Source organism: Vigna unguiculata, chromosome 7 (genome assembly GCF_037176805.1).
Source record: "Vigna unguiculata cultivar grain cowpea cultivar isolate G323 ecotype 2 chromosome 7, ASM3717680v1, whole genome shotgun sequence".
Taxonomy (NCBI): Eukaryota; Viridiplantae; Streptophyta; class Magnoliopsida; order Fabales; family Fabaceae; genus Vigna; species Vigna unguiculata.
Window position 1 is genome coordinate 15,018,708 of NC_140798.1, and position 17,483 is coordinate 15,036,190.

The 17,483-nt window shown below is 35.0% G+C and overlaps 2 protein-coding genes across 2 annotated transcripts; one reads left to right on the forward strand and one right to left on the reverse strand.

The window, feature by feature from the left end:
- The first annotated feature begins 358 nt into the window (after positions 1–358).
- On the forward strand, positions 359–14,696 carry LOC114192209 (cellulose synthase A catalytic subunit 4 [UDP-forming]-like). The gene is made up of 11 exons (XM_028081852.2): positions 359–1,072; positions 10,509–10,618; positions 10,744–10,801; positions 10,936–11,029; positions 11,270–11,882; positions 11,977–12,114; positions 12,233–12,358; positions 12,473–12,685; positions 12,777–13,187; positions 13,332–13,682; positions 13,993–14,696. The coding sequence occupies exons 2-11, from the start codon at positions 10,553–10,555 to the stop codon at positions 14,569–14,571; spliced, it is 2,649 nt and encodes an 882-aa protein (XP_027937653.1). The 5' UTR covers positions 359–1,072; positions 10,509–10,552; the 3' UTR covers positions 14,572–14,696.
- Positions 14,697–14,817: 121 nt separating this feature from the next.
- On the reverse strand, positions 14,818–16,732 carry LOC114192210 (uncharacterized). The gene is made up of 4 exons (XM_028081854.2): positions 16,486–16,732; positions 16,232–16,326; positions 15,169–16,129; positions 14,818–15,079 (listed from the first exon to the last, which is right to left on the reverse strand). The coding sequence occupies exons 1-4, from the start codon at positions 16,546–16,548 to the stop codon at positions 14,984–14,986; spliced, it is 1,215 nt and encodes a 404-aa protein (XP_027937655.1). The 5' UTR covers positions 16,549–16,732; the 3' UTR covers positions 14,818–14,983.
- Positions 16,733–17,483: the final 751 nt, after the last annotated feature.

Here is a 17,483-nt window from a genome sequence, read left to right on the forward strand (position 1 = left end):
ATTATAGGTAAGTTCAAACTGCCCAAGTCTGATCATGTCGAGAACCTCAGAGATTTGGTTGTGTTGTTGAGATCATACACCAATGTTTCGTATTGTACCATGATAAGGTGATAAGGTGGGGAGGTGACGCACCAACCCTCATTTGCATGAGCATTAAAAATTTAGGAAAGAGAACTTTGAGGGTAAGCAATGTAGAATTCAAACTCTCACAACTTAGACTCAAACAACACACTCCCTCTGTTTGACAGATACTACTCTCCTAATTCAAACACTTGCAGATGATACCTTATTGTCAACTCACCACCCAAATCGATTCTTCTACATATAAATACCATCTTCTTCTGTTTTCTTCTCATCTTCTCTGCAATATCTTCATTAACTTTCTTAGCTGCTACCTTAGTCACTGGATCTTACTCCCGAAATCAATCCCATCTTCACACCCTTTCAATATTCATGTTGTTATTTGCTATATAAATTTATATTTTACTTTGTCATTATAGTGAATCTTGTTAATGGACTTTGTTTCGGGAGTGAGAGCCAGTGATTATGCCATTGCAGCTCTTGATGCATGCAACACCCTCTCTGCTACAAATTTAAAGGTAAGCTTAAGTCTAAATGCTTTATTTTTTTTTTTTTTTTTTAGTGTATGAAAAAAGTGACATGATATGAAACAATCAATAGTCAAGAAATTGAATGGGAGAGAGAACATAATAGATAGAAAATAAAGCGAGAAATGACATTAACAAATTGTTCTCATGTTAAAGATATTATCATCAAGATTAATATTTTTTTCTTTTCACATTAATTTTTATATTTTCGGGGTTTTTTTTTTTTTGTTTTCTTACTTGATCATCAGAAAATTTTATTTCGAAGTGAATTCTCTTTCAAATCTCATATTTTCAATCCCTTATTGATAGTTCACTTCTTGATAAAAACACAACTTTTATATATTTGTCTTTCTATATTATTCCCACATGCAATTAATTTTTTTTTTCATCGTCGCGAGAGTATTAACTATGAAGAATTCAAAGTGAAAGGAGATCGACAACCATCACCGCCAGCATTGATTCAGGTTTGATAATTATCATTCTGATAAATAAATATTTGATATGTTGCCAAAAAAAAAAAAAACGTAGGATGATAAAAAATTGTTCATAATCACTTTACGAATTTAAAAAAAATCTATAAATTTGTGTGGGGCACAATAACATACTTCTCAAATTTCGTTTAATTATAATCAGATATTCCATGAAACTGATCTTTATAATTGTTTTTGCATTTCACAAAATAAGAGCATTTCATTCGAAACAATGTTTTCTACATAGCATATGTATTTTTCTTGCATGCTTAGTTCCGTTTGAAATTAAAATTAGAAAGTTGTATTAAATTATTATTTGACATACGTAGTATACAAATTAAGACAATCGAACATTCTACGATTTTGAGTAGAAAAGATAAAGAAATAAATGAATTTTACTTTAATTGATGGAACACTTCACCTGGTCAATCTCGTAAGGTAAATAAAATTTGGTGAAGAAACAGATTAACCCAGGTTATCTTACGCGTCACTTAATTATCTTTTTCATGTTTAACATGACACTTTATCTGCACAAATATAATCTTCTGCTTAAATGCGTATTATCTAGGCAAGGTCTAATTAATTATTGCTAACAACTCATTATCTCTACCATACTTACATTATTACCATTATGTCACGTCCAAATTGTATTAATCAAGACAATTGTAAGGTCGATTCACAATATTATAAAGGTTATTCCTTAATTATTAAATTATCTTACTAGTAACTACCAAGCCTTCACTACCTATATACTTAATACATTTGCAAGTCAAATTGTTCAACTTGAAATAAGTAATTTGGTTATAATTTTTCTTTTGTCGAAACTTTATTCATTTATACAATCATAAATTTTTAAACGCGTTTTAATTTAAACAAATATTATGAAATTTTTAATAAAAAAAATAGAACTCCTGTGAATAATATGAAGAATAACAAAAGTTTAGCGTATACTCACTATGAAAAAATAGCATATTATTGACGAGCACAATAGATCGATAATAGGAAAAAATTTGTTGGTGAATCAAGTTTATTAATGGATTATCGAATAGTAGAAATTAATCAGTATAGTGATTATTAGTAAATGTTAGTAGATAAATATTTGTTCGTAAATGTCTGTAGATAAATATTTGTCAATAATATCCGTTGAAAAAATGTGTGACTAGATCTCTTTCTTCCTCCATTTTTTCTTTATTTTTTTATCTTTTTCTCCCTCATCATCGCCAGGCACCCACGCCACCACCACCTCTAGGTCATCTTCATTCTTTAGGGTCTTGTCCTCCTCTTATTTGTCTTCAGGTCTTTCCTCTTCCTCTTCTTCTTCTTCTTTTCTTTTTCTCTTCTCTTCTTCTTCTCACTCATTTTCTCTTAATATATATAAATAAAAATCATCAAATTGGACGGAAAATTTGTTGCCCAAATTGTTGACGGATTTACCGATCAAATGAGACTGTTAGTAATTGTGATAATAATGTTCCGACTAAAATATCCTTCTATAATAAGAATTATTATTTATTCATGGACAATTCCAATGACTTTTATCGTCAGTAATTTATAAGTTACCAATGGATTTTACAGACGAATATCATTCGATACAAATATGTATTAATAAATTAAAATGTGAAATTTGTCAAAAAAAAATTATAGATAAATTTGAATTTATTGCCAAATTTGTTACCATCAATAGTATTCCATCCGTAATTAACAAAATTATTGTAGTGACTTCTAATCAAATGTGTAGATTAATAGTATCATAAATTGTGTATGAGTGTTTTGCAAAAAAGAATAAGATATTCTTTAATTCATAAACTAGTTTAACTAAAAATAAATTATTAACAAATTTTTTTTATATTTATAGTGAGCACTTAGGGTACTCTAATCATTTACACAATTTATATACAACAAATTTCACACTTCAATTCTAGCTAGTATTAATTCAGATTTCTTTTACCCTACCAAATAATATGTAGCTATTTATGAAGCCCTGTGGCATAAAATCCAAAAATTTGCAAGGATTGCTTGTAAGAACCCTTAACATGATATTTAAAACAAAACTAAAAAAATGTAGTATCTCTAGTGACATGTTGCTTTTAATTCCATGTAGCTTGTCATCCTTGTTCATATAAGGTGCTTCAAATCATTATGTATATGTATCATTATGTATATGTATCTTTTTAGTTCCTTCAAATCACTATGTATATGTATCATTATGTAGCTTGTCGTCCTTTTACATGGCCTATATTAACTCCCTATAATATACTTCACAAAGATTTTAAACATTCAATGGGACACTGACACCATTTTGTAAGTGAGAATGTTATAGTTGACATTTTGCTTTTGATTCATAGTAGGGGTTTAGTTGTGCCATAGTAAAAGTATCCTCTACGTCAATTATACCTTGCCTATATAATATCCTGTTTCTATGGTTCTAAATGTTCCAACTTATTGCTACCCAGAGTACTTTCCAAGCTTTGCTTTGTTTTCCATTTAATTTCAATAAGCAAAAGTGTTGAAAATGTGTCTAAGATTGGTTATGATGTGCAAATCTTACACCCACCCACCTATGACACAATTGTCACACTAGGTTAGATTTAGGACAGTCACAAATAAATGCTTAGCGTTCTTGATGACTTGGGCCCAAGCCCAACACTAAGCCCAAGCCCACACAAAGGCCCAATCATTAGAGGGATGCTAAAAGAGATACAAGAAGCTAGTGATGCTCAAAATCCTTTGAAGCCTAAAAGAATCAAATTATTACTCAAATGGGCTAATGAGGATATTAAAATTAAGAAAGCCTTTGTTTGGAATGTATTTTTGGCCAATGTAATTGGGTCATCTCTTGAATAATGTATGCATTGAATAATTGATTCGAGAATTCGCCAAAGCTATGTTTAATTGGGTTCATGACTCATTAAACAAATCCTTGGCCAAATGGTGCTTTAGAAAGCATGTCACATTTATCACATTAAGCACATGTTGAAATGTGAAAGGTGTGCCTTTCCACATGACACTTGATCCACAAAATAAGGAGATCTAGATCTAGATCTAGAAGAAATGTGGCACATGGTAAATGAGAGAGCTAGTTGAATCCTTCATCTCCTTTAGGCTATAAAAGGAGCTCTCATGCACCTTGTAAAGGTTACTCTTGAATTGAATGGTAAATGCCTATGTTGAGATCACTCCAAGTTTTACCTTTGAGAGTCATGCTAGCTAGGAACCTCCTTAGATATCCTCTAGCCTCCTTCCTCTAGGATAGATTCTCCTTCATAGAGCTTCACTCCACCGAGAACACCTCCTAACTTAAGGGCCTTCAACCTTGTTCCATTTCTTCTACTACCTTTCATGGAGCTTCCTTCCATTCATTCCTCTCAAGGAGGTTTGTAACATCCCTAAGGAATATTACTGATAATAAATAAATAAAATTCGCAATACAATAAAGTTCGCATTTAATATAAACTATTTCCCAAAACATGGGAAATATAAAACTTTAATATATATATATATATATATATATATATATATATATATATATATATATATATATATATATATATAAAGTCATAAAAACCAGGACTCCATAATTTCATAAAACTGAATTAAAACCAATGGCTCCCGCCAAGTTTACATGATATTTTCAAAGTTAAAATGATAACACCTAAAATATATGTATATACAAAACATCCCCTGCTAGCCCTCACTCCGAGTCTAAGCATCTCCTGGTCCACCTGTCACATCATCTGCTCCGGGATAACAAGTTATCCGATCATCGCCACACACACACAAAAAAGGGTAAGCTATGCACAATATATATATATATATATATATATATATATATATATAAACAAACATGAATATAAATATATTCCCCAACCCAAAATAATCATAACTACAATTCTTATACTTTTCAAATCACCCAACCATGACCTCATAGTCCTTCATGAGTCATATGCATAAACTAGATCTTGGGACTTCACTGTGCTTCCACGAAACTAACTCATTCGTGGTCTAACCCTATGAGCCTCTCGCTCATAGTCCTGCCCTACAGACTCCTCGTCTGTAGTAAATCATCCAAGTCTCACACTTGGACCCTGGCATGCACGCAATCACCATACTATGGACTCCTCGCCCAATAGTAGCTGACGGGAACATATCAGTTCCTTGCCCATTGTGCGCCCGACACATGCAATCACCATATTAAGGACTCCTCGCCCATTAGTAGCCGACGGGAACACAACCTGTTCCATGCCCATCATGTGTCCAACCAAGCACATCCCAGACCCCTATTGGACTTAGTCCTTCAAGCCCAAACATCACACCACATGCATATACAACCTAACCCTGGTATGAACAGCCAAAACACACTCACAAGCATATAGAAACATAGTAATTTGCATAAACTCGCTTAAGCTAGGGACATCTCACCCAAGCTAGACCCTTAGTCTCGCTTAGGCTAATCCACCTCGCCTGAGCGAGTTTAAATCAACAACAAAAGCATGTCATCTCGCTTAGGCGAGATCCCCTCACCTAGGCGAGATCATCTCTCGCCCAAACACCCATTTCAGACTCGCCTGGGCTAAAATACAACCAAAGCACCACGCATGGCCACGACATCTCGCTTAGGCGAGGCCATCTCACCTTGGCGAGACCTTGGTTCGCTCAAAACCCATAAAACCCTTACCTGGACGAGAAGTCGCGCTCAACACGTGCAACTCCTCACTATCTCGCTTAGACGAACCTCACTTGCCTGAGCGAGAGTCTGTGTCGCTCAAAACCAATCCTCTTCGCCTGGGCGAGAGGCTCGTGTAGTCTTAAAATGGGTTTTAAAAATAAAACGGGATTGGCATACATAGGACTCAAACCCAAGTCCTCTCACACAAACCAAGTACTCTCAACCGTTTGAACTAGTACTTTTCCACGTCACACCAACCCACAATTAATGCCATAAAGGCTCTTTTTTACTCACATTTATTAATTAATTAATTATTTAATTAATTAATTTCACGGGTCTTACATTACCCTCACCTTTTAAAGTTTTCGTCCACGAAAATAAGACTTACCAGTAAAGACATGAGGATAAGACTTCCTCATGAGATCCTCCATCTCCCACGTCATCTCCTGGGTTGCCTCGTCCCAGAGAACCTTCACAGTTCGAATTTCCTTCCCTCTGAGTTGTTTGACTTGAGAATCTAGAATCCTCACCGGTCCAACTCCAAGTGTCAGGTTCTCACGCACCTGAACATTATTCTGCTCCAAAACATGAGTAGGATCCGCCACGTACTTCCTCAACTGTGATACGTGAAAAACATTGTGCAGGTTTCCCAAGTGAGGTGGCAATGCAATCTCGTACGCCACCGGTCCAATTTGCCTCGTAATCTGATATGGACCGATGAATCTGATACGGTCCAATTTCTAATAGAATGTTTGTGTTGAGATCACTCCACCCTTCTATTATTTTTAGAGCACCTAAGCTAGAGGTTTACACATTTCCTCTAGCCACCTTCCACTAGTCTAGTTTCTAGTCTAGTTTTCCTTTCACCACTCCAAATTCCATTGCTACAAGAGCCTTAAACACTTGTCTCCATGCCATTTTCCGCTGCCTATGGAGTTCCTACCAGCCACCACACATTGGAGCTCCATCAACGTAAAGGTATGCTTTTCCCACTTTACCAATTACACCTCGTATCAAATCATTATTTGACTTGAGCGTCGGAGTGCTTGCAAGTACCCCCGTCCTCGGAGTGTAGACAGTAGGGAGATCTAGGAGGAGTCTAGAGAGGAACAGAAGGAGGTTCGACACAGAGGATTCTTGAGATCGTCTGGTTTCGCACTAAAATAGTATCGATCAAGTACAATGATAATGAATCTAATATGTTCAAATGTGTCATAAAAAAAGGCAGATATGGAGTGTAAGGTGCCAAAGGCAAACAAAAAAAATGAAAAGATTAAAAGGAGGAGATGAAGGTGGTGAATGGAAAAATAGGAGGGCAAGGTAGGGCAGAACAATGGATGTAGGAGGGGTGAGCAAATAAGAAAGAGGTGAAAAGAAGAAATTTCTCTTGTAGAGATAGAAAGTTTCTATGAAATTAACCATACCCAACAAAAAGCAATGAAACAATTAGTGCAGAAGTCATGGATAAGGTGAAGGGATTTGAAAATTCACATAGATAATCATAGTTGAGAATACGATGAAAGGGGTTGAAGATGAAGATGAGGAAACGGTAATACAGTTGGGAAGGAAGGGTGAGGATAAGGGTACTAGTTTTAAAGATTGGGGGTATGCAGAGTTAAAAATGGGTTACAGAAGCTAATTATAAATTGGGTCCACCTTTTACAAATTTGAGCCCAAACTTCAAGGCCTAGGTGAATCCCTTACTCGCAGAATCTAACAGAGTGAAATAACCCATATATGTAAAACTCCAATTGAATGTAGAAGCTATTGCTTCCTGCACCCCATCATTTATTTTAATTCCATTCCTACCCGTGTTGCTGAGGAGGTGGTGAGGTCCTGTGGGAGATAAGTATGGATGTTTTTGTGGTGTGTTTTCATTGTTGAAGGTAACATTAGTGAAAATCGAATTCCAAAAAATACTTCCTAAAAACATGATTCAAACGTGGGTGGTGCATTATTTTCTGGAATAGTGTTTCCGAAATTGTAGTTATAGTTCTGGAAAACTTAATCCATAAAAGTAATTTAAATTTTATTTGGAAAGTAAGTTCTAAATAAAATTCGAAACTGAAAATTTGCATTTCGGAAATACAATTCCAGAGAGCAACCAAATTTAGATTTCCGGAATTAGCGAGTTCGAAATGAAAATTGTGTGTTCCAAAATGACTTTTCGGGAGCAGATTTTCTGGTACATTGAACATTTTGTAAAATTATTTCCGAAAATAGAAAAATAATAGTTTTTAATTCATGTAAATTGATATTTGGCAGAAAATAATATGGATCAATTGTTATTGACGGAGATATTTGATGAGTTTGAAATGTATGGGAATGAAGATGATGTTGATAACCGAGGTTATTATTAGAATTTACCTTAATAATGGTGTGCAGGAAGACATTTAAGGGGTACAATAAACAATTCCATTAAACTTATTATTTTAACTAAAATCTAAAGGCTTCATCTCATAAATTTAAGAAATTTAAATTCACTTCCTATTAAATTTGTATAGTTTATTAAATCTTCAAAATTTAAAATTTTTCAATTGAAGTTCTCTGGTTAGATTATTATGTTAATTATGTGATGTAGTAATTAACTTGTATTGATATATTATTTAAATGACGCTATATAATATTTTTCTACAAGATACCTTAACCATAAAGATTTCTCAGATTTATTGTACTTAAAAAAATTCTTCTAAATTTAATTAAAATTATAAAATTACAAAAATATATTAAAAAAATATAAATTTTAATATTTTATTTTATAATTTTATATTTTATATTTTTTAATTTAATTAATCTTAAAATATCTTTATTAAATATGGTAAATCTTTAAGAAATCATGTTCATCATTCCTGTAAAAATATATTATGTGGTGAGATCTAAGTAAAGTGATAGAGCAAAATAATTCTCATGTCACATAATTAATAGAAAAATCTAACTAAAGATATTCAATTGAAAACTTATAAAATTGTGAAGACTTAATATACCATAAAAATTTAATAGAAAATCCATTAAAATTTTCTAAATTTATTCTTAGTCTTTTAATGAAGCGGTGAAGAACTTCAGGATAAACATATCCTCCATATTTTGAACTGGTTCACTCTTATAAGACAAAGCTTAAATAAATAATTGACACGTTGAGACCAAAACCATAACATAAAAATTAAACAGATATTAATCTATAATCACTATGATCTCATCCATTATACTGATTATACTGGTTAATGTAATATCATTAATTGGTTAATTTAAAATAAAGGATATTATTTGTCTTGATATTGATACAGAAATTTTTAAGATAATGATATCAGTATTTTTTTTTTTCTCTTTCTAAATGTAGATGAAAGGTAAATCAATATTTTGAATTTTCACCATTTATGGACAACGTGACAGTTTAATAGTAAGAGATTGTAAATCCAAAACCTAGAAGCAACGTATGTTTGAAGCATCAGTTTAAATTATTTTTTTCCTTCTGTATCAACAAAAATGAACTAATACACAAGCTGCAAAAGCTTTAGCTAGATTCAGTGATTTAACTGAAATTTTGTATAAAAAGGACTATTTAAAAAATAATATTTATTTAATAAAATAAAGGTAGTACTATTGGGAAATTTATTTATGAGACTTTTATTGTTGTTATTTTGAAGAAAGTGAGAATGAAAAAAAAAAACAATATTATACAAAAATCCAAAGTTAGAAGGTTTAGGGTTTTAAGTTTTAAGTTTGTGAGGTGACATAAATTTTATGAGATTGATTCGTATCTTATTAATTTGGTTAAACTTTACTAGTAAAATCTTTTGAAAATTCATTTATATAAAAAAATAGTAATAAAATGTGGACTGGGAAAACCTTTCGATAGATAATAGTTTATTTAGTTGGGTAGTCTTAAAGTTATGTCTAAATAAAATAGTTTAAAAAAAATTGTCCTGCTGTCACTAAATAAAGCAATTTACGCTTATGAAATAAAATAGTTATAAAGTATCTTTCGTTTATTGGCGGTAATAATAAAGATGAAATAAGATTTTATGTTTTATCAGTAGCAAGTTGAAGTAAAAATTACAAACTGAAGGGAATTTTCTGAGGAAAGTGAGGGAAATTATGAGAAGAAAAGGAAAAGGACGTAGAATAAGTTATAAATAAAAGATGTCAAAGTTATGATGTGCCAACTTAAAATTGACGTTTATAAGCCAACAATCTGATACAAAAAAAAAAAGGTGCAAATGCAAAGAATTGTTAACAAAAACATGCCTATCCTTTATATTACCAGATCTATTGCATAAGACAGTGGAGAGTAATGTTTCTATCAACAACTAAATGGACACAATGAGATCAACAATCAGCTTTTGATTTACAGAAAATCTAGTACAATGAGATCATCAATCAACATAGATGCAATGTAAAAAGACAACTTTTGATTTACCAAACCTGAAACACAGTTGCAGGTGGTGTGCCCAAAATTTCATCATCAAGCAAGATTTTCAGTTTGTGTTTCGTTTTAAAAATAACTAGCATGTTGTGAACCACGTGGTTCTTAATCACCGAAAGTATGTGTAGAAAGAAGGCAGAAGGGTTTTAGGTTTGGGAGAGAGATTAGCTAATAGTTGCATGAGCATGCATGCATGCATGCAGAATTGAACAAATGAAGTAATTGTGAACTCAAAATCAAATCCACGACTTGCCAACTCTGAGGGTGATGGTTACATTGAAGTAGTAGTGCTTATCCTTCTTCCTTTATCATCACTCTTAACCTTCCATTTCTTATATTAGTAATACCCTTCTGCTCTCTCCGCAATCCACGCTTGCTACTTGCAATGGCCATCACTGCTGCCTCACCTACTGGTTCTCACTCCCGAAATGGATTCCGTTTCTCGGACCAGGTATTCACTTTTCTCATTCAATTTTCTCCAACTATAATTGTTTTCTTACTCAACAATTATGATACATATAATTTTTTAACAATGGATTTGAGTGCGCAAAGCTTCTGTTGTGTCTTCTTTTGCAGGAAAATGGAGACTACAATCAACACAACTATGGTCAAGCATTCTCAGTGGCCGGAAGTGGTGAATGCCATTTTTTTTTTCTATTAATTTTGCATTGGAAATGGAAACAAACTCTAACTCCTTAGTAGCTAGTTATGCTCCACCACAATGGTTTTCCTATCTCTGATCTTTCTTTCTGTTGTTCTGTTCTGTAGAGGATTTTGAAGGACAGAAAGCATTCTACAGAAATGAAGAGAAACGGAAAGATAAGAGAAGTTTAATGAGCAACAACCAAGAAGACGACAATCTGTAAGTTTGTCACCATAATGAATTAAAGAACTCATAATCTTTGTAACTTAAATTTATATATGTACTATTAGAATAAAACGTTATCCAATTTATTAACGTAAACAAATTTAACACTGACAATGTATATATGAAACTACTTTTTTCTATCTTTAACCTTTATTCAATGCAAGAATAAATACTCATAATAAACCATGATTACATAACACATAAAAAACCTTTCCACTGTAAAAATTCTTGCAGGTTGGGTGAGGCAAGGCAACCATTGTGGCGCAAGATTCCAATAGCTTCAAGCAAAATCAACCCATATCGCATAGTGATAATCTTGCGTGTGGTTATCCTAGTTTTCTTCTTCCACTTGCGCATCACAACTCCAGTGCATGATGCACTTGCCTTATGGATAATCTCTGTGGTGTGTGAAATCTGGCTTGCACTATCTTGGATGGTTGACCAACTCCCCAAGTGGTTCCCTATTACTCGTGAAACTTACCTTGAACGTTTGTCCTTAAGGTTTGAGCGTGAAGGGGAGCCAAACCTTCTAGCCCCGGTTGATATCTTTGTAACCACTGCAGACCCTTTTAAGGAACCACCTATTCTAACCGCAAACACGGTTTTATCAGTCTTGTCTGTTGATTACCCTGTTGAGAAGGTTAGCTGCTATGTCTCAGATGACAGTGCTTCAATGCTTCTCTTTGATACCTTGTCAGAAACTGCCGAGTTTGCTAGAATATGGGTTCCTTTTTGTAACAAGTATAACATTGAGACAAGGGCACCTGAGTTTTATTTCTCTGAGAAACTTGATTACTTGAAAGATAAGGTGCACCCCACATTTGTTAAGGATCGCAGGGCTATGAAGGTGAGGACTACACAAATAAACCATCAAAGTTTCTTTTTTTATGCTGTTCTACTGCCCATGTCAGACTTGAGCATTTTCCTTTGCACTTTTGCAGAGAGAATACGAAGAATTCAAGGTGAAAATTAACGTACTGGTTGCAAAGGCTCAGAAGAAACCAGAAGAAGGGTGGGTTATGAAAGATGGTAACCCATGGCCTGGGAGCAACATGGATGATCATCCAGGAATGATTCAGGTTTGTGTCTGTAACAAAAGTTAATTTTTATTGATTTATGTCCCCTAAATAAAAGTGTTAATCTTCAGTCCAACAAAACAAACACTTAAAAAATGAATCCACGGACTTGTCTTCGCAGGTATGTCTAGGAAGTACTGGCTCACTGGACAAGGAAGGCAAGGAACTACCTCGGCTTGTGTATGTTTCCAGGGAAAAACGTCCTGGATATCAACACCACTGGAAAGCTGGTGCCATGAATGCTCTGGTAAGTAGCTTAAAGCCTAAAACTTCAAATATGAATTTTAATTCCATTCGTTTATAAGAACATGATATCAGCACAACTGTTTATAATCTTTGCACTGTTGTATTTCCTCAAAAGGTTCGAGTTTCTGCTGTGCTTAGCAATGCACCTTTTGCATTAAATCTGGATTGTGACCAATACATCAATAATAGCAAGGTTCTTAGGGAGTCTATGTGCTTTTTAATGGACCCCCAACTTGGAAAGAAGTTCTGTTATGTACAATTTCCAAAAAGGTTTAATGGCATCGATTGCAATGACAGATATGCTAATCACAATACTGTGTTCTTTGATGTAAGGACTATTTTTCTAAACTTACATACAAATTGCAATTTCATTAACTGATCCTTACTCCGTCTTTGAATTTTGCTTTCTTTGTACATAGATCAACATGAAATGCCTTGATGGGATTCAAGGTCCTCTGTACGTTGGTACTGGATGTGTGTTCAACAGGCAAGCATTATATGGCTTTGATCCACTTTCTGATAAAAGGCCAAAGATGAAGAGTTGCTGCTGGCTTTCATCCTGCAGCTGCAGTTATAGTGACTCCGAGTCTTCATCTGATGACGAGACTGATCAAGAGCTTGTAGACTTTGATGACGAAGAGGAAGAGGAATTATCCTTCATGTCCATGAAAAGTTTAGAGAAACGATTTGGACAATCACCGGTTTTCATTGCTTCTGCTTTGATGGAAGATGGTGGACTTCCCAAAGGCACAAACACCCGAGTACTGATTAAGGAAGCAATTCATGTTATAAGCTGTGACTATGAAGAGAAAACTGAATGGGGAAAAGAGGTAACCAAGTTATTGCAAATGAACTATTTCCCTTTTGAAATGAAAATTGTTATATAGATTTGTAGTTAGATGAGCTCCAACGCACATCAAGAATTTCATGACTGCTAAGGAATCGAGTCTTCTTGACATTTTGTTCTTCTGCAGATTGGGTGGCTATATGGTTCAGTGACAGAAGACATCTTAACTGGGTTTATCATGCATTGTAGAGGATGGAAATCAGTGTACTGCATGCCAAAGAAAGCAGCTTTTAAGGGATCTGCTCCTATAAATCTATCAGATCGATTACACCAAGTTCTGAAATGGGCTTCTGGTTCTACTCAGATTTTCTTTAGTAGTTATTGCCCTTTGTGGTATGGCTATAGTGGAAAACTCAAATGGCTACAGAGGTTGGCCTACACTAATTCCATCGTCTATCCATTTACTTCTATCCCCCTGCTGATCTACTGTACAATTCCTGCAGTCTGTCTTCTGACTGGAAAGTTCATCATCCCCACTGTAGGTGCAAATTAACTTGAATACCGCATGCTTTTGGTTTTCTCGTTAACATAACAAGAATGCTAGTAACACACACACACACTCTAACAGAAGCACACACTCATTTATTTTACGAGTTATTGGAGATTACAAATTCATAAGCGGAATTCATTATATAACAAGACTAAATTTTTTACTTCTCAAAAACTCGGTCAATAGAATGTATTCGAAAGATTATAGTTAACAATTACTTAATACACGATTACTTTTGAAAGAAAGAAAAACAATTTTATTGACAATATCGTCTGACTAAAGTTCTCTTTTTGTGCAGCTGTCAAACCTTGCTAGCATTTGGTTAATGGCCTTATTTATCTCCATCATCTTAACATGTATGCTAGAGCTTCGTTGGAGTGGGGTTAGCATTCATGACTGGTGGCGCAATGAGCAATTCTGGGTCATTGGGGGTGTATCTTCACACCTTTTTGCTGTATTTCAAGGTCTTCTTAAAGTTGGAGGAGTAAACTCTAGCTTCACAGTGAGAGCAAAATCAGCACATGACACTTCATTTGGACAGTTCCATCTCTTCAAGTGGACTAGTCTTCTAATCCCACCAACAAGTCTTGTGATCTTAAATATGGTGGGAATTGTGGCTGGAATCTCTGATGCCATTAACAATGGCTATGATTCATGGGGACCTTTCTTTGGGAAGCTTTTCTTCTCCTTGTGGGTCATTGTGCACTTGTATCCTTTCCTCAAAGGACTAATGGGAAAGCAAAACAGAACCCCTACCATTGTAGTCCTCTGGTCAATACTTGTAGCCATAATTTTCTCAATGATTTGGGTGCGAATTGATATTTTCTTGCCCAAGCACACAGGTCCAGCACTCAGACAGTGTGGGATAAGATGCTAAGGTGATGGTGCGTGCATATAGACTAGTATGGGCATTTTTCTTCCTTTTGGGGTATTAACTTGTATAAGAAAGAGAACAATTGTCTTTAAAGACCACTTGAGTGCAATTGTGCAACAGATTGTGTATCCTTTATAGCTTGGATAGCTTATGGTGCAAGTTTCATCGGTTCAAACAACAGAATGTACATGAGATATCATGATTTATTTGTCATCATGGAAACACAAAAACGTGACCTCACCAAGAGACTGCACAAACATTATTGTTATTACTAGCTATAAACAGCACTTGAATTGCGAATAACATGATCAACATTAAAGCCTTGACACTCTATCACATTTATAAAAGAATAAATAAAATAGATTCCCTACACAATTCACTCCCTCTCCCAAACCACACACTATTGCAAGCTTGTCTAAAATACACGAGGAACATAAGAAGCAGCACCTCTATTCAAAGCTTTCTCTAATCTTGTCTCAAAAGGGGTTGAGTGCCAATTCACTCTCTTATCCTGCACAACCACACCAACGTATGTCCAAATCAGAATTCACCCTCAACTTAAGAGTAATAAACATCTCTTAAAGTTCACCTCATCTTTACCTCTCTGTACTTGCTTGTTGAGTTCGGAATTCCTTTAAAGGAAGAGGCTGAGCCAGAAGCTCCCGCTGAGCCTGCAACATTCCAGTAGGTCCCAACAGTGCCAATAATAGGCATTTCATCTGGACTCCTACTAGGTGACTTCCTTGGAGAAGAAGTAGCCGAAAATTGTTTGATCTCTTCTAGTGTCAATGCACCTAAAATTGGCCTATCTTCGTGACTTAACCCAGAATATGGACTTTGTGGGGTGCTCCTGTCAGGGGTACCAGGAAATAAAGACACTGAGCCAGCCTTGTTAACAGGTGTAGTTTCTGGTGAGACCAACCAATTTGACAGGCTGGCATCAACAGGGATCTCCTGCTTCAACTTCTTTGGTGTGTCACTTTCTGATTTCAAGCTGAAAGGTGATTCTTCCACACCTTCCCCAAACTCGTTTTCTTTCTGGGGTCTTAAGGGTGTTTTCTTAGCCTTCACAACTTTCCACTGAGTCAGATTCTCCACTGGTTTGAGCACAGGATGAACATAAACATTTCTGTCTCTAGCATTGAGGTTGGACTCGATTGACTTCGCATCAACCTCTTCAGAAAACACGTGATCAGCAGCAGTAGTTGCTACCATGCCATCTTCTCCAAAGTTCTCCCCCAATTCTTTGCACTCTTCTCTGATGACATCATCATCCTCATCACTAAGATCACTGTCCCCATAATCAATCTCTTCCTCCTCGTCCTCACTGTCCCGGCAATTCTGGTACCTATGGTTGGGTGGGTAAGACCCCGTTGAAGAAACACAACTGTTATCTTCAGAGGAAGATGACTTTGAATGAACCAAAGCTTCCTCCTTTCCACCATCCTCACTCTTCCTCTCTCCAACTTCATCCACCAAGGTAGGTTCATAGGTCTTGACGCTGGAATCAAACGTAACTTTCTTTCTGCTACTTACACTGAGTTGCTCCTCACTTTTCTCCCTGCATCAACCAGAGAGGCAGAAAACAACATTTATCTCCATCCAAAAGCTTCAAAAAATAGAAAGTAACCAATGAAGAAGATCATGGATTGAGACTACTTACAGGAGTTGTGGTATAGGGTTAACGGCATTTTTGGAGCAATCCGGAACCAAAGAGACAGTAGGTTGCTCTTGCTTGCCATTGCTACTACCATTTCTCTGAAAAAAAAAAAAAAGATTAAAGAAAAACAAGAAAAGGGGTTATGGCAATGAAAGAAAAGATAAGATTTTTATCAAAAACTGGAAAGACAAGAAACCAAAAAAGAGAATCTTGGGGTGGTTGTTGAGAAGGGAGGAGAGAATTGAAAAGTTTCTTACAGGAACCTTGCGCTTGTTGTTTGAGTGTTTGGAGGAACCAAAACAAGCAAAAAAGCAACCCATTCAGAGGAAGAATGTTTGGAAGAAGGGTAGTAGGTGGTGATGAGTGGGGAGTGGTGGCATCAAATACATCAAATACAGAAGAAGAAAAAAAAACAAAAGAAAAAGAAAGAGGAAGAGCGTGCTGGGGCCTGAGAAACGGTCAACAAACCTGAAAGCCTCTTTCTCCTTTCACCAAAATTGTATTTTATTTGAAAAAGTAGAAACTAACCGTTACATAGACCATTATTCGAATTAATTATTGACGATTTTTGGTGAATTCCGTTTCTTTCCATTATTAAAAAGATTTTGTCGTGTCGTGTCTTCGTTTTTCCGATGAATTATTGCATCAGAGATTCAAATTACTTTGAAAATTTGCTCCATCACCATATCAGACACCATGTCTGCGCGGTACGGGTAATCAGCTACCCGCTATTTGTTGGGTATCAAAAAAGTTAACATTAAATTGCAATTCAAATAGAATTTCATTAAATATAAGGATAAATAAATTTATCATTTATAATAATAATAATAATAATAATAATAGATGTTTTTTATATCTCTAGCACAATTGAAAAAAAAAAGTTCACATGACAAGCCCATTGCAAGATCGTAAAAGGCCATAAGAAATGCCGAATTTTAAACATGTGAGATGTCTTTCTCAACACTGGTTCCCTACTTAACTTTAAATCCCCGGTCACATTTGTTTTAAAACGAACTCACGCTATACTCGTTTTTTCTTTCTTCATGTAGAGGGACATCATCGAAAACAATCGGAACACACGACATCATCGTCAAATAATGTAAATAACTAACATAGTCGCACACGTAATTCACCCTTTTATATATCGACTTATTTCTTCTGAATTTGCTAATTTTTATATAGTTTAATTATTCAAATCTACTTTGATAAATATGTGTCAATTTGATACCTTCATAATACTTATTTTAAAATTTGT